A 21,907-nucleotide genomic window follows, 5' to 3' on the forward strand; every position below is an offset into this window, starting at 1 on the left:
TTAAACAGTAAAATAGTATTTGCCACAAATTTGCAACGATTTTGGAGGCATCTTGTATACAGCCGTCGCAAATGCTTTGCAACAGTTTTGGATCCGTGATAAATACTTTTTACCACTGAAAAATCACAGTTTTAAATTCGTCATAAAAGAACTATGATATATATCATTGACTATTTACCACAGTTTTTAACATGGTTCGAAACTGTTACCAATACTTTTTTGCAACAAATTGTAGCCACGGTTTGGAAAGCATTGAGAAAGGTCTTTGTCATGGACTAATTTCACAGTTTTGGTTCCGAGGAGAAAGGTTCTTATTAATCATCCTAATTTCCAATGTTGTTAAAAGAAGGGTAAATTATATTTTACCCCCTGTGGTTTAGTATTTTTTAAATAGCCCCCCTATGATTTCAAAAGCTATACATAACCCCCTCATGGTTTGGATTAAAGTGTCAAAGTAATTGAAATAGTCATTCGTAACGGAATTTCTAAAAATTTCGAAATTACCCTATAAATACATGACACACTAACCCTATATGATTTTTATATTTTACCATATAACCCCCTTATAGCTTAATACTTTACCATATAACTCCCTTATGATTTTCAAAATATACACATAACCTCCCTTGGTTAATAAATAATTTTTAACTTTACATAAGAGTATCTTTGACATTTTAGGTGACTCCGTTACGAATGATCATTTCCGTCACTTTGATTTTTTGATCTAAACCATTAGGGGGTTATGTAAAAAACACTAAACCGCAGGGGGGGTAAAGTGAAATTTGCCCTTAAAAGAAATATCAAAAGATAAATGTTTAAGATCTATTGCCATAATTTACACAAGTAAAATAGCTAAAGTTTTTATTAAAAATCGCACAAATAAGTGCGTACAAGTTACCAAAAACATAGCATATATTGCACGAAATTATGCCAATCCAAAGTGATTACCATTTGAAAGCTAATACAATGGTCTAACCCTTTAGAAGAACATCTCTAGTACACTAACATTTTGGGACCACCCAATAAAGATTTCATGATTACAAATTACTTCCAAAAACATCTGAGAACGAATGAGCTGGATGAATTTTTTCACATTCCCCATCATTACTAATCGTACCCTACAAAACAATGTTAAAACTGTAATTAGTATCACATTATCACCAAAGAAGTTAAAAAGGCACAAAGTCAATATTAAAGTACATCTAGAATCCAATTCATGAGCCCAAGAAAAAAAATACAATGATTAATCAACCGTGGCAAATAGTAGCATAATTACCACGATTTATTGTTGTTACCAACAAAAGTGTGGTAAGAAGTTTTTGACATCACGGTTACTAAAACCATGTCAAAAAGTCACTTTTATACACGAATTGAGAACTATGACAAAAGAAAGTGTGGTTTTCACTTTTTTTGTAGTGCTCAGATTTTTGGGCTAATTCATTTCCCACTCAAAAAGAGTAAGAAAGGGAATTTAGGGACTAGATGATTAGAGTGGGGGCTTGCTTGGTTGGATAGGTTAATTTGGTAATTTTGATTATGACGTGTTTTATTAGATATTAGGAATATGTGAATTTGCCAAAACTAATATGTTTTTAAGAATTTTAAATCTTTCTATTACTACTTCTCAAAAATTTCCAAAGGGAGAAACACAAATTTGATTCTCAATGTTTGACCTATACATCAAACTGGTCTCTAATGTATCAGCCAAAACAAATCCGGTCTCTAAATTTCTGATTTTAACTTTACATTTTTAGTCCCTAATGTTTGAAGTTTCAATCAATATGGTCTCTTAAGTTTCTAGTTATAGTTAAGGGTTTTAAAATGAAAGAAAAGTTGTGCATTGAACTAAAGATATGACAAATGTCATCCTAAATTCCTATAAAATTTCATAAAAACACTTTATATCGACATAATAATATCATTGAACTTAAAGAGTTTTATTTTTTTTTTGAACAAGTTACAATCAAATGACAATATATACATAATATATAAAATAAAAAAGGAAAATTCTAGTATTAATATAAAATTTATTATCATTCATGCCAGTTCTTGCATGACTTGTGCATATAGGCCTTAAATTATTATAGTTAGGTATTGCAATTATAAAAACCAGCAAACATAAATACCAATATGAAGTGCTTTTACTTATTATGGGTTAATCATCAGTTAATTACTAATAGTATAAAACAAAAATCACATATATAATACCAAATTTGAGACCAATTATACCAAAGGGAAGAAGTATATGAGACATTAGTGGCATGAATAAATGAAGTAAAAAATAAAAATTTTAATTAGAATTGCTAGTATCCATTTAAGACAATTGTGTTGTAATTCGTGTCTTATTTTATCCTAATACCCTCAATACCACTATTGAAAACTTAAGAGACTAAAATGATTAAAATTTCAAATATTAGGGTCCAAAAGTAGAAAGTCAAAATTATTAAATAACAATAATTAAATTTTGACCGTTAGTCATTGTTGAGTTTTCATTATTATTGAATGCACCTACTACCAAAAACTTTGAGAAGCAAATTTATTTTGATTGGAACATTAGAAACTAATTTAGCACATATGCTAAAAATTGGAGACTGAAACTGCAATTCTCCTTTTTTTTTTTGTCTTATTTTTGTGCACAAGTCTGAATTTTTTTTTTAACCTTTGATATCACACAATGGTCCAAACCGACTGACATTAGTTAATAGATTTAGTTGTTAAAATGACTTTGTGAATTGTGAGGGTGGTAATATGTAGAAAAATTCTGTTTGGTAGAATTTGGGTAAAAAGAAGGTGCGTTTGATAAAATTAAAGTTGAAAACTAAAGTGTGAAGTTTGAATTCTATAAAGTTAAGTTGTTGAATTGTTAAGTATTAGGCTCAATTTGATAACTCAATTTAACACTTAAAATTAATGGATTCAGATATTAACATGTTTGGCACATTTGGTAACCAAAAATTGCACAACTAAATTAATTAAATGACGCTGAATTTTTAGGCAAAATTTGCTTCAAAAATAAATTATACCGAATTTTCTAGGCGCCAATGTATCATATTTAGTATTTAACAATTAAATAATTTAATGAATTCAAACTTCAGATTTCTATTTTCATTTTGGAAGCAAATTTTGTCTAGAAAATTCAATACCACTTAATTAATTTAGACCTTGTTTACTAACCAATTCAGCACTTAAATTTAATGGATTCAGATCTTAATATGTTCTAATATGTTTGATAACGAAAAATTGAACATTTGAATTAATTAAGTGGTATTGAATTTTTTAGGCAAAACTTGTTAAAAAAATAAGTGATAAATTATTCATTTATCAGTGAATGTGATACACTAAAATATATTTGATTTAATATTTAACAAATCAATAATTTAATGGAATTAGATTTCAATTTTAAGACTCTAGTTTTATCAAAGGCACCCTTAAATCGTGGGAAATTGAGTTATCAAAAAGGACCTAAATTATTTAGTATAAATCACGTTTTATATTAGTAAAGTTAGTATAAACCTCATTTGCGAAATATAAATACGAGTATCATTTGCCATACAAATTACAATCCATTAACTCAATAGTACTGGGAATGAAACACCAGACTCAGAAAAGAATGGCGGAAAAACTTGTGACAGCAAAAACAGAAGAAAAAGCAAAAGAATTGGAAGAAGAAGCAATGAAAGTGGAACTGAAAACCAAGGAGGAGCTGAAGCCCTGGGAGCAGCACTCTGCTGTGATCACCATTCCTCGTTTTGACTACAACGCCCCTCTTCTCTCCTCAGTCATTCCCACTCCGGATTCCTCATCACCTGCCCCATCAGTAAGGCCCCTCATCCCATATCTTCTGTCCAGAAAGCTATTTTTTTTTTCCTATTTTTGTACCTCACTGGCATTTATTTATGAAATTTGCATCTGGGTTTTTGAAAATTTTCAATTTGATTGTTTGGGATAGTCTGGGCAGTGTGGTGATTGATAAAAATGCTTCCTTTGTTATGTAGAGAGGGAGAAGAGGGCAACAAAAGAAGCCATGTCAATTCTTGAAAAGGTAATGAATTCTGCTGGTTTTGTCTCTTGTCAGTTCTCTGGAATAATGTCAAAATAAGGAAATTTTAGACAAAGAAAATTCATGCTGACTTGAGAATCAGGACAGTTAAATTGGTTTAGTGAACTTGGTTTTATGGGATTCTTAAATTCTGGGCAAGGTTGGGAACTTGGGGTATTTGGAAGTGAATAAGACTGTAGCGGACTTGAATTACTGGCATAATGTGTTCGCTGCTATAATTGTTTTGGTTTAAGATGAAGAGTAGCAATGTTACAGAATTGGTTTCTAAAGAAAGAGATGTTTGAAAGATTAAGCATAAGTAAACGGCGAATGGGACGGCGACTAATTGATAAAACTGAGGAAGTTTGGAGAACTGGGTGAGCTGTGCAGAAGATAGGCACAGGCATGTTGTGTTGTTCAAATGCATTAGGTATTGGAGAGGGGGGGGGGGCAAACAAACTAAAGTTGTTTACTGTTTTAAACGTGATAAATTTTTGGAAATGAAGTGTAATGCTAATGGTCTTCATCTGTGAGAATAATGGCAAAATTATGCATTTAACACTATTTCCATCTGTTGAACTTAGTCTAGGAAAAATGTTTATGATTTTTGGGTTCTAAACTTGATTAAGATTTCGGTTTGCTGACAAACAGAAGGATAAGATGTCAATTATCCTGCCAATAGGTTATTAACATATGAGTCTAGTAGCTGGTTTCAAATTTTTTTGCATATGATCTTCCACTTCATCCATTTATTTGTAGCCGGTGCATTTTTAGGTCACAGATTAGTATGGTTTAGTCCTTGTTTACAAGTCTTATTCAAGTTGTTTTGCTTACACTCTGTCATTTGTCACTTGTTCAATCGAGTGACTGCTTAAGTCTGCTGTGCCTTCTTGAGTAAATGACATGATTCGACATCCAAAATGCATCACTGGTTAAATTCTTTATCACTCACAGCTTTCCAGTATATGTATATGAGTTACCAATTTCCTTGAATTTGAAGAGGCTTATGGATACATAGTAACCTTAGCTTAAGCTTGAGCACATAACTCATACAGGTTAGGCACAAATTCACCTTACTAATACGGAACCTTTGCATTGTTTTCTTTGAAAATAAATCGGAAACAATAGATAGAAGATATGCAATATTTTCTGGCATAAGAAAAATTTTTTAAATATAAAAGCAATTTAATAAGTGTATCGTTATATTTCTCTAAAGAATGACATGGTCTTAAGTGATCATATTTCTGGAAGGAGAAGACTGTTAGTCCAATTTTGTTAGGCATTTGAGACATCAGATATTATATGCACGAAATATATAGCTGATTGCCAATCATCTATTTTGAGTTCTCAAGAAATAGATATATAAGCTTCAGTTTTGCTTTTAACATTAAAAAGGCATTCTTCATTGCAGCAGCTTTGGATAATTGTCTTTTATTCATACCTAAAGGGACTTGTATAGGCATGAGATGTTGCACTCTTCTAGGGCCCAAATAATAAGTGGACAATTTAGAGTTAGCTTAAAATCTTGTGGCAGACAACTTGTTTGCAATTGTTTTTGGATATATTTACACCAGAAGCCAAGCGTTGCTGAGGCTTATCACTATGTGACAGAAATGAATGAGTTTCAGTTATATTTGAAGTCCTCTCCAATGCCTGTATCATTTTTATTTCTTGGACCTCTCTTGTTGCAAAAGGAAGACAAATGATGAACCAACTTGGAGAATGGGAAGGTGTGCATCTGGTGCTTGCAAGATTCTATTCTTTTGACTTCATGGAGTTTTTATAAAAGCTGTGTGCTGAAATAGGGCTTCAAACTGATGTTGATACATTGATAAATTATGCGTTCCATTCTTTTTTTATGAATGCCATCAATATTCACGACTGATGCAACCAATGAAGAGTTTAAGGGAAGAGTAAATTTTAATATTCCTGGGAACTTGGCTGAAGATCGAATTTACCCACTTTGAAGAATGGGTAATCTTTTTAGGATCTCGTGTATTTATTAAAAATTTAAATTCTACGTATTTCAGTAGACTTGAAATTTATGGTGCTTTAGTAGCTTATGGGTATTTTACGTGTTATGGGTATTGGGTAAACTGACAGTGGACACTTCGGCCGTTGTTTGAGACCATAGGCTTATTCATTGACTTTGATGGAAGGGTTTTTAATTGAAATGTTGGGATTCATCACCTCAATTTCCTGTCATAAGACATTCTGGTCCCCAGGGCTGAACTGAAGCCCGGTACATATTGCATGTACTATTGTACACACACCCACAGACCCAGGTTGGTTAGGCCATCCTTGAAGGAGTTGTTTAAGTTATTCATTGGTGAATTTTTTATGCATCTTTGTCTTGGAAGCACTACAAGAAATTTGGCCTTTTGTGACAATAAAAAGTTATCACTAAAAATAAGAAAGTCGTCATTATATGAATATAGTGACGACTTTTTCCATTGTCACATCGTTGTCACTAATTCTATGTCACAAATGGGTACGTGTGACAACCTCTACAAAGTCGTCACTAAATATTATTATTTAATGACGAAGACTAAGTTGTCACTAAAGAATAGTATTCTGTGACGAAGTTTCTTGTCACTGTTTCCAAAATTTTTTTGTCATAAAAGATAGCAGAGGTCATCACAAATTTGAACGCGCACAGTGACGACTTAAACTTGTCACTCTCACTCCTAGTATTTTGTGACAAGAATAATCGTCACTTAGTGAACTTACAACTTTGTCTACAAGAGCTGCAATTCTATTGCATTTTCAACAACCATAGCAGAAAATTGCGGCTCGACTAATGCAAAAAATGATAGTAATTAATGTACAATGAACCCTCAAATATATATATATATATAGTTATAAACATCTCTAAATTCATCACAACACACATTAACCAAAATGGGTTCCAAAGCCCACATTAGTTCAACTACTAACAGCCATTATCCATCCAAACAATAGAGTACTAAATTCACATTAGTTCAACTAGTAGCAACCATTACGCATCCAAAAAAACAAAGTACTCTTTCCAAACAAAAACATAGACTAAAGCAGCAATTTGTGTCAAACTGAAGTCATCTTCATGAGCATATCCAAAAGCCAACCTTTTTCACCTCCTCAAGAGCATTTAATAGCATTGTACTGCATTGAAAGAAAAGTATCATATGCATTAGAATCGATTTCAGTCAAAAAATATGCCATTACAAGCATACACTACTGAATTTGAATGAATAGTCATACTGAACAAAAATCCAATTAAGTCAATATGATAAGCTCCCACCAACATCACGTACAATGTCACACCACATGACCATACATCTGCAATCTAGAAAATAGACAGCAATTACAAAATGAATGAAGACCTTCTTGAGACAAAACTATTTAATGAGCAGAAAGTAGGCAGCAGTGCCTGCCTGTTAAGCAGGAAGAAATGAACTGAACAAGCATAACCACTAGCACAAAGTTTACAAGATACTTGAGACAAGGGCCATATTGCTGATTTAGAAGCAACAGTACTACTACTTTTGACTATGTTTGGATGCAAGTTGGGGATACTAGTCGATCTAGTAATACCATATCACAGCAAAAGGGAGGAAATCCCATTATACTATCACAGTGAAGAGTTAACGAGAAGAGGAAACTAATGCTCAGAGGGAGAGAATCTCTGTAAATTCTTCAAGAATTTTGATGATACAGACCTTCCCATCATATTCCTTCCTTGACAGGACCTCAGGTGCAATAGATGCTGGTGTTCCAACTACCGATTTGGGTTGTGAGTGCAACAAACCAGACTGCAAGTAAATGCCAGAAACCAACAAAATTTCAAATTATCCACAAAAAAATATGAAGTCAATTGAATCACAATTTTTTTTAATTCCAAATGCAAAGATTTGTAACCTTAGAATAACCAAAATCACATATTTTAAGACGTGGTGTTGGACTCCCATCCAAAAGTGTGTTTTCTAGCTTCAAGTCCCTGTGACAGATTTCCTGCGTTGAGAGAACAATGAGATAATAATAAGAGGACTCAAAAAGAATAAATAGTTCTAATATCTCACCATTGAATGACAGTAACTAACACCAGATATTAGCTGCTGGAAGAAAAAGCGAGCCTGCGTTTTAACAATAAGAAAGTCCCATAAGTATCTCTCTATAAAATCAATGCCAAAAGAAAATGAGATCAAGGCAAACGAAATATATTTTGCATGTTTTTACATCTCATCTTCATTGAATCCACTAGCACTACAAATTTTTGCAAAGAGCTCTCCACCAGCAGCATATTCCATCACAATAGCTAAATGTGTCGGAGTTAGCACGACCTGCAAACAAAAGTATGCTTCAAAACATGGCTCCATGATTTTTATCACAGACATCTCCCACTAAGGAAGTTGAAAGTACAAACAAGTTTCTCATCCTGATTCATAATCTAGTTCCATTTTCTATCTTGTCAGCTCTCATCTATGACCTCAAAGACAACGCTCTTTTCTATTTAATTGAAGCCGAAAACAGGACCCATTCCATTCCCTCTAGAAAAAGTGTAATCTGAGTGCCAAAGTCTTGAACTACCGATTAGCAACCAACTTCGGCCGAATAAAAATGTCTTCCTGTACCACTTATATTAAGCATGAAAAAGCAGTACATGTCGCTACTTTAACATGCTTTACTCAGACCTTGAGGAATGGGACTACTTCTAGATAATAAGACACAAATTTTTCTAGGTGTCCCCACCTCTAAAAATGCTGTATTTCTTCCAAAATCTAACTCCAATTATTAGGACATTCGCTGCTTATATAATGGAAAATATATACTTTATAGGCGTTTATCAGTTTTATAGCTAGACTCTTCATCACTGGAGGCTCGATGCAAGATAAATTTGACAAGGTGAATCCATTCATCAAGAAAACTCATGTGTGTGATAGTGTTCATCCTTGAACTTCACTTAATTTAATAGCTGATCTAATAAACGCCACTTAATTTAACAAATCAATAGCTGATCAAAATATGACCATCAAACTATTAAATTTGACAACATCTTAGGCACACAAAAAGAAGTCCTAGAATGTTAAGAACCAAATGATACTTGAGTCTTTAATCATCCTCAGAAACACACATCACCAGGAAGGAGATGCAAAATATGTTACACCAGAATTTACCTTTTACCAGATTTGACAGACCATTTTCCTTCAAACTTCTTGAAATCACCATCAACCGTGGAAAACTGGAGTTCACGGTCATTTGCCTAAATAAATTTCATTTGCAAATAGTTAACTGAGATAAAGTTATCACATAAGAATGCCTAGTTACTACTACCTACTCCATCAGAATGAAAATGTAGTTTAACATCTCACATTATATTACTTGCAATAACTGCTTTGTTGTCTTTGCCTTTTGTAATGAATACCGGCTTTTCAATGTTGATGTATATATTCGCCCTTACCCTACTCATATCTTTATCAAAGTTCAATAGTTAAATGTTCTTCACTTGAAGAAAGTTTCTATGTAACAGATGCAAAAAAAATTTGCAGCTCAAATAGCAGCCTGACATATATAGTTAATATCTTAAGATTATAGAAATGCTTTAATATCTCAAGTTTACCAGATGACTGCTTTAATCCCCTATCAAATGACCTGTAAATCTCATCCAATTTCTCAAATGCTGATTTCGTCCAAACAATAAACCTCCTAACGTGATCTCCCATTGTATCCGATCCCTTGACTGCTGCCATTTCTTGTCCTCCTTCCAGCTTTCATCATTCCTTTTCCCATTTTCCTCCTCCTCCGTCTCTCTGCAGTCTGCATCTGCTTCCTCGTGATGGACATGGTCTCAGCTTCAGAAGCAAATAATAATAATAATAATGAGCAAAACCCACGGAACCCCACCAGAAAAAATGTGCCACCACATGTTTTTAAGAAATTCATTAGATTGATTTGAAGACCTAGAGCAACCAAAACTATAGATAAGTCTCAATCAACTACGTATCTCAACATGCATAACTTTCAACTGCAACATCTGAGAGCCTAAATTGCAAATAACATAATTTAGCAAAACATGAATCTAAGAGAAGCTTGAACTTGGTGGTGCTGAACTATACCTCCAGATCCACGGCCAAAGCCAGGCCTTCCACCAGAACCCCTGAAAGTAGGCTGGAAATCCGCAGGAGCTCCACCTTTCTCACCACCAAACTCACCAGGAGGTCTAGGGGACCAGCACGATACCCCTCCCTGTCACCAAATCTGGGCCTACCCCCATCAAACCTTGGTGGTCCGCGAGGGCAGTCACCAAGAGGTCCACCCATAGGACGACTGAGGGGCTTGGCGGACTTCTTAAGAGTAGCAGGAATAATTTCAGAGGGAAGATTGAGGTAAGTCCTCAAGAACTCGATGCCGTCGTTCGTAAGATACCAGTAGTAATGCATCCAAGCGAAGGTTTCCCGGACGTTCTCCTTGGACTTGAAGCTCTGCATCAGCTTAATCACCTGCAAGTTTGGGACATCAATCTCGGGATGCTTCGCCAAATTAAAATCTTTCTTCGCTATTATCCAACGACCATTGAGTTCCAAGAGACAACATCTCTCCTGGGCATCTCGTCTAGGACAGAACGAGCACCCGTCAAACTCCCACATTTCCCATACATGGCTATTAAACCATTCCCGACATATAAATTTCCATCAAGATTCATTTTCAAGACTTGGGTATGAACTTGCAAGCCAACCCGCAGATCCATAGAGGCAGAGCAAGCTTTTAGAATACAGGGGAATGTATAATAATCAGGGTTCGTGTTACTCGAATTCATGCTCTTAAACATGAAGAGAGCATCATGATAAAGATGGTTGTTGACGTAGCTTCTAATCATAACATTAAAAATCACAACATTTCTCTCGGGAATTCTATCGAATATCTGGCGGGTAATACTGGTTTGGCCACGAGCAGCATAGGCCCGCATCAACTTGATGCCAAAGGAAATGCAGGAGTTGAGGTTCAGATGTAAGATGATCCTGCAGTGGATTTTTTTCAAGGTTCTGATATCTGGCCATTTGTCTAAGACTTGACTGTAAGAAACGGCCTCCGAAGAGACCGTGGCAGTGGGCAGGAGTAGTGCTTTTTGACAGGTAGTTGAAAACTGGCGGAAAACATGAAGGGGAACGACGACGACGAAGAGAGAGGCAGAGAGATAACAAAATGAACACTAGGCGGCCTCCGGTGACCCGATTGTGCAGCAGCTCCTCCTCCTGATTAGGGATTTTTGCTGCACCGATCTAGGGATTTTTGCTATCTGCAACTCCACAAAATCTACACAAATCTTTTGGGTAGCTCAAATTAGGGATGAAAATGGTGGCTCAAAGTGATTTTTTGGATAATTTCAACAAGATGGCAGTGGAGAGAAGAAGAAGATGATAGTGTCCAAAACTGGCAAGAAGAGGGAAAGAAAATTTTGTCTGAAATTTTTGCTAAGTGTTGTGAGTGTTTTTATCAAACAACAAAGCCAAAACTATGTCGTTTCTGCCTCTTTTGTTCACCCGCCTGTAGTTCTTCAATTTTCAGCTTCCCGCTTCCATTTTAGCTAAGACCAAAAAATAACACTTTCATCCTCTTTTGTACGGCTAATTGATCAAATTATTGTTCGAAAAAAAATTGCAACAATAAGGTTATTATTTTGAGCTTTTTTACTTCACAAGTTGTATATGGAACTTTATTTGTTACATTAAAACTTTGAAAATTTAGTGTTTTTGGATAATTTTTGGAAAATTTAGAGTTTCTGGGATTAATTTAGTGTTTTTGAAAATTAGTGTTTTTGGAATATTTAGTGTCTTATTATGTTTATGATTCAAAAAAATCTTTTAATGCAAATATTTTTGGTATTAATTTAATAATTTTATTAATTATGTACGAAATTGTGGTCTGACAAGACCTAACAATCTGTTTAGTTGATCAATTAACCAAAATAGTTTGCTAATACATGCATGAAACACTAAATGTATTTGGTACAAATACCGATTTATAAACCATAAATAATGTGATTATTGTAATTAATAATAAACTCCAACCATGCTATTGTCAAGATTTTACTTAATTTCATGTTGAATTTTATTGTTCTTTGCCATTATTTTTATACTATGCTAGTCAATAATTTTTCATGTGTTGTCAAGACAATAGATAGGGAATCCATGATATTTTTTAACCTTAGCTAAGTTCGGAACAAGTTATTAACCAAGGTTGGAACAATTTTAAAAATATGTATATATATTTTATTACAATATCTTTCTCATTTTGCTAATGAAAAACATCAACTAAAATGTAAAGGATAGGGTGCCATAATAGAATTAATGAAATCGGTTTATCACATACGAGGCTAAATTGTAAAAGATAAGGTGTCATGATAGAGTTAATGGAATCAGTTTATTACATATGGGGCTAAAATGTAAAATTTAGGGTGTCATAATAAGATTAATAAAATTTATTTATCACATATAAGCCACATTGAAAAAATTAGGGTGGCATAGTAGAAATAATGAAAGTGAGTCAGGAACAAACACTTTAAAAATATGTTTATGATTTTAAAAAAGATATTTTAATGCAAATATTTTTTGTATCAATTTAATAATTTTACGAATTGTGGTCTGACAAGACCAAACAATCTGTTTAGTTGATCAAATAACCAAAATGGTTTACTAATACATGCATGAAACACTAAATCTATTTGATACATGTACTGATTCATAAACCATAAATAATTTGATTATTGTAAATTGTAATACATAACAAACTCCAGTCATGGAATTGTCAAGATTTTTACTTAATTTCATATTAAATTTTATTATTCTGTTCCATTATTTTCACACTATGTGAATCAGTAATTTCCTATATGTTGTCAAGAGAACTAAATAAAGAATTCATGATATTTTTTAACTTTATAACAAGGTATTAGCTATGTTTGGAATAATTGAAAAATAGGTAAACATTGTTTTTTACAATATATTCCTCATTTTTCTAATGATAAACACAACTTAAAGTGTAAAAGCATAGGGTAGCATAATAAAATTAATAAAAATTTTCTTTATCACATACGATACTAAATTGCAAAAGATAAGGTGTCATGGTAGAGTTAATGAGATTAGTTTACCAAATACGAGACTAAAATGTAAAAGTTCGAGTGTCATAATATAATTAATTAAATTTACTTGCAGCGTATGGGCCATATAGAAAAAATCAAGGTGGTATATGGGGTTAAAATATAAAAGTTAGGGTCTCATAGTAGAATTAATAAAATTTGTTTACAACACATGGGTCATATTGAAAAAATTAAGGTGGTATATGGGGTCAAAATGTAAAAGTTAGGGTATCATAGTTGAATTAATAAAATTTATTTACAACACATGGGTCATATTCAAAAAATTAAGGTGGTATATGGGGTCAAAATGTAAAAGTTAGGGTGTCATAGCAAAATTAATAAAATTTATTTACAACACATAAGCCATATTAAAAAAATTAAGGTGGTATATGGGGTCAAAATGTAAAAGTTAGGGTGTCATGGTAGAATTAATAAAACTTATTTACAACATATGGGTCATATTGAAAATATTAGGGTGATATAGTAGAATTAGCGAAAGTGAGATGGGAATAAATGATTTGGACAGTGATGACTAGTTGTTGTCACTAATTTAGAACTGACAACCATATTGTGACGATATTTTAAGTTGTCACTGTAGGACGAGTTTCAGTGACAACATGTTTTCTAGTCGTCACAACGGTGATCTCCCGCCACACTGGATAGTTGCGCACCATCCATATTGTGACGACTTATCTCGTGTTGTCACTGTTGACGGGTGAACCCACGATCAAGTATGACGATATTAAAAGTCGTCACTAAAGTTTTCAATTGTGACAACTTTCTCTCTTGTCGCAGAGAATGTTGTCACAAAAGGCCAAATTTCTTGTAGTGAAGTGATGTCCTAAACCTTCGTGTCATATGTGGCTTTCTTCCTGACTTTTTACTCTCATCTTCCATTGCATGTGGTAATTTCTTTTCCTGTCCTTGAATATACACCAATGAGAAAGTAAGAGTTCAACCTATCTTCCCCACTGTCAAATAACATTCAGTGTTAAAAGCTTGTGTTCAAATTTTGTATGAATGAGTTTGCTGCTTTTAAGACTATTAGTTAAAAGAGTTCGGGACATTTTTTACTAAATGCTGCTTTGCAGTATGTCAGATCTTTGAGTATTCTAAATGCTGAAGGTTCTGAAAGTTTGGATGAGAATATGTCAGCTAAGAAGAGGAGAATATCTGTAAGTACAGAGGAGGAACTTGGCAACAGTTTGGGGAGGAAAGAACCTGGTAATAGTTTAAGTCTGGTATTTTAGTTTATACACATGCTCGTACAGATAAATTAACATGTATGACGACCCGCAAATCTACAAAAAAAATGAAGAGGGTGGGGATTTGTCTGTAAGAACAGGTAATACGACTTGTATGCATGAAAAAATAAGAACAAGTTTATTAAAACAACTAGAGCCAGAATCTAATGGAAGATTCTGAAGTTTTTTTGTCAGTGGCTGTTTGGCTTCTTTACCTTTTGGTTCTGAGCCAGAGACTCCACAACTAGAGCAAATTTTGCACCAGGGCATGTCCTGCTTGGCATGGTTATATTTTTTATGGCAAGATTGAGAAATTCATCTTCACGGGCTTAAGAAGAGGGCAACAAGCATTGATGGTCAACTTCACTGGCCTGCTCATCCTCCTCTTTGGAGTATCTGTTGGTTTCACTGTTCTTCTTCCAAGAAGTTATTAAAGAAGTAGTCATTGGAAAATCTTGTAATGTTTGGTTATATTTATATATAGTTTGGCCCAATATTGCAGCTAGACTAAACATATTGTTAGAGTAATGATTCCTATGTTTGTTACAAGTGTTCTGAGTATTTGAATAGTTTATTTGGTCAAATAGTTCTTTTAAAACCTGCATTTTATGCATGAGATTTGTGACATTGGCATATGAACTTTTTTGGGAGTATTGGAGCAGGAAAATGGCCATCATTTGTGTGTACTAGTACTAAAAAGGGGCTCAGTTTTGGACCTGATTTACAATATTTTCTTTTCCTGGATCTGGGTAGAGTTCTAAGAAAACACATTCTTCTCTTTGAATTCGGCCTAGTATACTACATAGTTCACGGGTCATGTCCAGCACCGAAACAATGCCTAGAAACATATAAATCTTCTGCAAGTGGTTGAATGAGTTGTTTTGATCTTGCGTCACATGCCCTGTTTGCATTATCATCTTTAACCACATAAAACCATCATAATTGAGGAAAATTTGAACTCTTGATTGAAAACCAGGTCTGCAGGCTATCACCAACAGAGTTTCCAATCAGTCACATTGCCTGAAAGACATACTTTCCACTCACAGAGTTTCTAATCTACACAGGACTTCAAATCCATATGTGAGTCCACGGGTTCTATAAAAGCTTGATCATTTAATTAAACTGTAACAATACAAAATTGCATTAGACTGATCCCATAGAATTATCCCTGCCAAGAATTGCAAAATTAGAACGTAATCAGCATCACTTTGCTCTAAACATCCGTTCTGACTAAAATGGTGCTGCAAATCTACCTATAGCACACGAATTTGTTCATTACGTTTGCAACAGCAAGTGAGCTTAAGAACATATTCCAACACAATACAGGTGACTCAATGAACAGAAGAGAACCAGCTTAAAAGTTCCTGTCAATTTCCAATGCCAAACGTACTAGTGCATGTTGATTACTCACAGTAAAAGCAGTTCATTAGCTACTCTAACACATAACAGATTTATGTGAACAAGTATACAAACTCTGAAAAAGTAAAGTGCGGCTGTAAAACAAAGCAAAGTAGAAGAATGAAAGAAATGTGATTGCATCATAACCCGGGATAGATGCTAAAATCCAGATCAACTATGAAATGAAGACCAGAAATTCAGCACTACCAAGAAGCATGAAACAAAAAAACTCGCATTCACCAACCTTTCATATATAATCTGCACAGAAGGATTTTGAGAACGTACGCTAAGAGCTGCCTTCTAAAGCATAAAAAAAATCCCTCCTCCTTTGTCCGGACTTGGGACCGGCTGTGTGTCAACACAGGTGGAGTTAAAAAACTTCATGTCTCTAGTGCCAAGCATGATAAGCCATCTCTTCACGATCATAGACAATCACCTTGGACAATGAATACCCCCTATGCCGTTGAATGCGAGGAAAAATTGATGAATACTCCCACTCAAAAACATGTAGAGCAGGCTGTATCAAATAGCAATAATTGGTTAATTTCCAGTCTTCAGCATGTGTGAGGGATGGAATGTCATCTAGCCTAGTAAAGGAAATTTGTTCGAGCATAACAATTTGATATGAATTTAACACTAATTGGCCCGTATGACAATTATATTAAAGAAAGATGGCGTGCTCACAGGAGTTGGGTTAAAAACGTCCAAAAGACTCGTCTCAACTTTCCATCCGTAACCAAGTTTTTTGGTTTAAAATCACAATATACCTAAAAGTCGAAGGTCTAAGTGAGATCTAGGATTGCTCACCAGAACCAGGACGTTAACAATGGTAACGACAGTGGTTGGCCTGCACTATAGTTGCGGTGGGGTTCCCCCCATTGTCCCTCGCTGTGTGAGTGCAAGGACTTGGCTGCAGCTTGTTAATAGATTTTGTTTTTCGACTGCAAAGCTGTCCCTCTTGTGGCAATTGCAATCCCAATTTTTTTCAGAAGCACCCTTTTTTTTGGTGCTATTTTGTGCTCTTTTTGCACTTATTCATTTTTAGGTCTCCTGAGATTCCAACTGGCTCACTCAGGAGATGTTTGGCATGGGAACCACAACTGCACCCTCACTTATTATTTGGTGTGGCGAGACTCCCGACTTGGCTTACTCTGCAACAACCGAACAGGGAACCACAACAGATACATGGCACTAACCTGCCCCTAATTGCTTTATCGCCTCATCAACTTATTAAGTATATTAAGATGTCAACTCCAATCACTAGGCGCTGACTTCAAGTTTTAACTCATACTTCTTTCAGTTTCTAAGCCAAGGTAGAAATGGAAAGAGGCCAATTAGTATTTCATTCACATCAAAGCTACACCGTCGCATTATCACACAATTACAGGGCTAGTTGTTATACGTGCAAAGGTGTGTGAAGTAGCTTTAGACAGATTCCCAAGTATAGCTAACTTTGATGCCTGAAAGTGGAAGTACCTATCATTTTCACCTCTGTTATTTAGGCACATCTATAGGGAACTCACTTAGACATACTAATAGGAACTCAAGTGATCATCAGTAGCTATTAAAATGTTCACAAACAGTTAAAAAGTTAAGAAGACAGTGTTTATAGGCAGGCTAAATAGGGCAAAAAAGAGTCAAGTGCTGTTTAATTAACAAAAGGACAGAAATTTAATTATTGATCCTGGAGAGTATTGAGACATTAAAGTGGCAGATTTAAAATTATGCATTACCCTTTTTTTCTTTTGAAAACAATAACACCTCATGCATAGTTGATAGATACGTGTTAGGTAGAGCTAAGCGAATTTTCTATTTTTAGGAAAAGAAAAAAGACATTCAATGCCTTTTTTTCATTTTTTAAATTTTTTCTTTTTTTTTTAAATTCTTTCCCTTCTAATAAAAAAAGTAAAGGACTAAAGAAACCAAAATCCTTTAGTTTTTTGGATTTTTTTGTTTTTTCAATTTTTCGTTCTTTACTTGCAAATAAAAAAGTAAAAAGGAAACCATAATCATTTTTCAATTTTTTTTGTTCTTTGCTTGCAAATAACAAAGAAAAAAAAAGAAACGGAAATCTTTTTTCACTTTTTTGATTTTTCAATTTTTTTAAAAAATGCTTTTTCTACTAAAAAAAGAAACCAAAATATTTTTGTGCTTTTTTTATTTTTTTTGTTTTTGTCAATGTTTTTTGTTTTTTGCTTGCAGATAAAAAAGAAAAAAAAGAAACGAAAATCTTTTTCCACTTTTTTTTATTTTTCAATTTTTTTAAAATTCTTTTCCTACCAAAGAAAAGTAAACGAAAAAAAAAGAAGCCAAAAATTTTTGTGCTTTTTTGGCTTTTGGATTTTTTTGGTCTTTTTTTTCAATGTTTTTTGTTCTTTGCTTGCAAATAAAAAAGAAAAAAAAAAGAAACGGAAATCTTTTTTCACTTTTTTGATTTTTCAATTTTTTTTGAAAATTCTTTTCCTACCATAGAAAAGTAAACGAAAAAAAAGAAGCCAAAATCTTTTTTGCTTTTTTGGATTTTTTGATTTTTTCAATGTTTTTTTAGCAAATAAAAAAGGGAAAATAAAAGAAGAAACCAAAATTTTTTTAAATTTTTTTGTTTTTTCATTGTTTTTTGAAATTTCTAATTCTCTTCCTAGCTAATAAACAAATAAACCAGTGAAAGAAATTGAAACTTTCAAACCTGTTGTTGAGCTTTGCCCGCCAAATCCTCTGCAACTCTGGAAAGGGTCCTCAAGTTCAGTTTCACGATCGTATCCACAAAGGCACACGTCTCTTCTTTCGTGTTCGCCTTGGCCGCATCAATCACGCAAGTCTCCACAACCACCGTCTCATCGCCGCCATTGGGGTGTAGGCTCATGATCGAGCGATAATTCGACAACCGGTGGTCGCCGCTGACAATGCTGAACCCAAAGATGCGTTGATCATGATCAAGAATCTCGAGCCGCTCGATGCTATAGGAGGCTGGAAGTCCTGACGCGACATCCACACGGCGTAAGCATCCGACTTGGTTCGCCTGACCATCTATGATTCTGCAGGATCTCACGAACGGCTTGTAGCGTTGAGGATTTTCAAAGTCGGAAACCAGAGCCCAAACGACGGAGGCAGGAGCTGCGATAGTTTGGAACAAAGTAGATGAACATTCGTTCGGCTGCAAAACAGGGTTGTGGTGGCTGGAAACGGTTGTGGGAAGCTGAAAAACCATGGTTGTGGGCGGGGGCGTGGGAGGGAAATTTTTTAACAATATCTTCAACGAAAACGATGGAGGAGTTTCTCTTCTGTGAGGAAGTTAGAAGAATAGTGACTGTGTATTTATAGGCGTAGGAGAAATTGCTCCAATTCCTAAGAGGAGAAGGATTATTACCAAAATAAGGAAGGATTAGGATTTTGATTTCCTATGTGGAAAAGGATTGGATATCAGGTTCAAAACCTCGTTAGAAGTTAGAATTGGCAGTGGCGGCTGGCTGGAGAACCATCCGTTTTGCCAAATTTGGGTTAATTGAATTACGCCATTAACAATTGGGTAAAATACAGAAAAGCTCCTTGAGGTTAAGTGAACATACAAAAAAAACCCCTATAGTTTCTAAGCATACACTCCGATAACTTATGGTTTGAACTAATTTAAAAAAGCGATGGAAATCGTTTGAATTAACGGGTTTGAAATACACACGCTTCTTTTGTGAATATTTGTACTGGAAACAATCTCTTGACATAATTTTGTATATTTAATATTCCTTTTATATATATTAATATATTTTGACAAATAACTCATAAGTATTAGTATTATATTTTTAGATATATAATTATATATATCAAAATATGAATATATTATATATAATTATATATATATATGCATATTAAAGAGTCAAGCATATATCGGGTTTGACCCTAATAAGGCCCAAACTCTTCTCACATTTAATTTGGAACTAATATTCAGACCCAATTTCAATCCAACTCAATGAAAGGCCAGGCTCATTAGACATTTTCTCCGAGTCAAGTTCAAACTAACTCGACCCCAATTGATAGTCCTAGAAGGATTGCCTCAGATTTTCGTGCTAATTCATTTCCCTCTCAAAATGAGTAAGAAAGGGAATTTGGGGATCAGATGATTAGAGTGGGGGCTTGCTTGGTTGGATAGATTAATTTGGTAATTTTGATTATGACATGTTTTTTATTAGATATTAGGAATATGTGAATTTGCCAAAATTTATATGCCTTTAAGAATTTTAAATCTTTCTAATACTATTCCTCAAAGTATTCCAAAGGGAGAAACACAAATTTGATTCTCAATGTTTGACCTGTATATCAAACTAGTCTCTAATGCATCAGCAAAACAAATATGGTCTTTAAATTTTCTGATTTTAACTTTGCATTTTTAGTCTTTAATGTTTGAAGTTTCAATCAATATGGTCTCTTAAGTTTCTAGTTATTATGGTTAGGGGTTTTAAAATGTAAAAAAAAAAAAAAAAAGAGAGTTGTGAATTGAATTAAAGATTGACAAATGTCATCCTAATTCCCTATAAAATTTCATAAAAACACTTTATATCAACATAATAACATCATTGAACTTAAAGAGATTTTTTTTTGAATGAGTTACAATCAAATGACAATATATACATAATATATAAAATTAAAAAAAATGAAAATTCTAGTATTAATATAAATTTTATTATCATTCATGCTAGTTCTTGCATGGCTTGTGCATACAGGCCTTAAATTGTTATAGTTAGGAATTGTAATTATGAAAAGGAATTGTTATAAAAACTAGCAAACATAAATACTAATATGAAGTGCTTTTACTCGTTATGGGTTAATGATCAGTTAATTACTCATAGTATAAAACAATAATTACATATATAATACAAAATTTGAATCCAATTATGCCAAAGCGAAGAAATATATAAGACATTAGTGGCATGAATAAATGAAGTAAAAAGTAAAAAAGTTTAATTAGAATTGCTAGAATCCATTTAAGACAATTGCGTTGTAATTCGCATATTATTTTATCCTAATACCCTCAATATCACTATTGAAAACTTAAGCGACTAAAATGATTAAAATTTCAAACATTAGGGTTCACAAATATAAAGTCAAATTGTTAAGTAATAGTAATCAAATTTTGACCATTGGTTATTGTTGAGTTTTTGTCATTGTTGAATGTATCTACTACCAAAACTTTGAGAACCAAATTTATTTTGGTCGGAACATTGGAGACTAATTTAGCACATGTGCTAAAAATTAGAGACTAAAACTATAATTCTCCCTTTTCAAAAAAAAAAAAATCTACACTCTTTTTTGTTCTATTTTTGTGTACACATATAATTTTTTTTTTTCACCTTTGATGTCACACAACGGTCCAAACCGACTAACATCAATTAATAGACTCAATTGTTAAAATGACTTTATGAATTGTGAGGATGATAATATATAGAAAAATTCTGTTTAGTAGAATTTGGGTAAAAAAAGGGTGCGTTTCATAAAATTAAAGTTTGAAAACTAAAATCTGAAGTCTGAATTCCATTAAGTTAAGTTGTTGAATTGTTATTAAGCCTTATTTGATAATCCAATTCAGCATTTAAAGTTAATAGATTCAAATATTAACATGTTCAGATGCATTTGATAATCAAAAATTGTACATCTAAATTAGTTAAATGACATTAAATTTTCTAGGCAAAACTTGCTTCAGAAAATAAAATGACACTGAATTTCCTAAACAAAACTTGCTCCAAAAATTAAGTGATAAGTTATTCACTTATCACTTAATGTGATATACATTCAAATATATCACATTTAGTACTTAATAATTCAATAATTTAATGAATTCATACTTCAGGTTTCAGTTTTCAGACTTCAATTTTATCAAATGCATCCTAAATCTAATACATTTGAATGTATTTTAGAGTAAGTGAATAACTTATCACTTATATTTTCGAGCAAGTTTTATCTAGAGTATTCAATATTGCTTAATTAATTTAGACATTCTATTTTTGGTTATCAAATGTGTTTGAAGATGTTCATATATGAATCCATTAAGTTTAAGTGCTGAATTAGACTATCAAACTGGGCCTAAATCATTTGGTATAAATCACATTTTATTAGTATAGTAAGTGGAAG

The 21,907-nt window shown here is 33.5% G+C and overlaps 3 protein-coding genes and 1 pseudogene across 6 annotated transcripts; 1 reads left to right on the forward strand and 3 right to left on the reverse strand.

Annotated features, from left to right (window-relative positions):
- Positions 1–3,542: 3,542 nt before the first annotated feature.
- Positions 3,543–14,845, forward strand: LOC113719159 (uncharacterized). 4 transcript variants are annotated; one of them, XM_027244255.2, is made up of 3 exons: positions 3,545–3,817; positions 3,996–4,042; positions 5,734–5,975. In XM_027244255.2, the coding sequence occupies exons 1-3, from the start codon at positions 3,587–3,589 to the stop codon at positions 5,804–5,806; spliced, it is 351 nt and encodes a 116-aa protein (XP_027100056.1). In that variant the 5' UTR covers positions 3,545–3,586; the 3' UTR covers positions 5,807–5,975. The 4 variants fall into 4 exon arrangements, with proteins under 4 accessions (XP_071929142.1, XP_027100056.1, XP_027100057.1 ...); XM_027244256.2 differs by having other exon boundaries at positions 3,546–3,817; positions 5,614–5,975; XM_027244258.2 differs by having other exon boundaries at positions 3,547–3,817; positions 5,451–5,975.
- Positions 6,859–9,274, reverse strand: LOC113718411 (serine/threonine-protein kinase SRK2A-like). Its single transcript, XM_072072893.1, has 7 exons — positions 9,200–9,274; positions 8,277–8,358; positions 8,098–8,189; positions 7,937–8,029; positions 7,738–7,830; positions 7,280–7,364; positions 6,859–7,180 (listed from the first exon to the last, which is right to left on the reverse strand). The coding sequence occupies exons 1-7, from the start codon at positions 9,272–9,274 to the stop codon at positions 7,167–7,169; spliced, it is 534 nt and encodes a 177-aa protein (XP_071928994.1). The 3' UTR covers positions 6,859–7,166.
- Positions 9,216–11,536, reverse strand: LOC113717563 (small ribosomal subunit protein eS10z-like; annotated as a pseudogene).
- Positions 14,846–18,470: 3,625 nt separating the features above from the next.
- On the reverse strand, positions 18,471–18,998 carry LOC113718362 (abscisic acid receptor PYL4-like). Its single transcript, XM_027243270.1, has one exon. The coding sequence runs from the start codon at positions 18,996–18,998 to the stop codon at positions 18,471–18,473; it is 528 nt and encodes a 175-aa protein (XP_027099071.1).
- Positions 18,999–21,907: the final 2,909 nt, after the last annotated feature.

The sequence above is a fragment of the Coffea arabica genome, chromosome 11e (genome assembly GCF_036785885.1).
Source record: "Coffea arabica cultivar ET-39 chromosome 11e, Coffea Arabica ET-39 HiFi, whole genome shotgun sequence".
NCBI classification, from domain to species: Eukaryota; Viridiplantae; Streptophyta; class Magnoliopsida; order Gentianales; family Rubiaceae; genus Coffea; species Coffea arabica.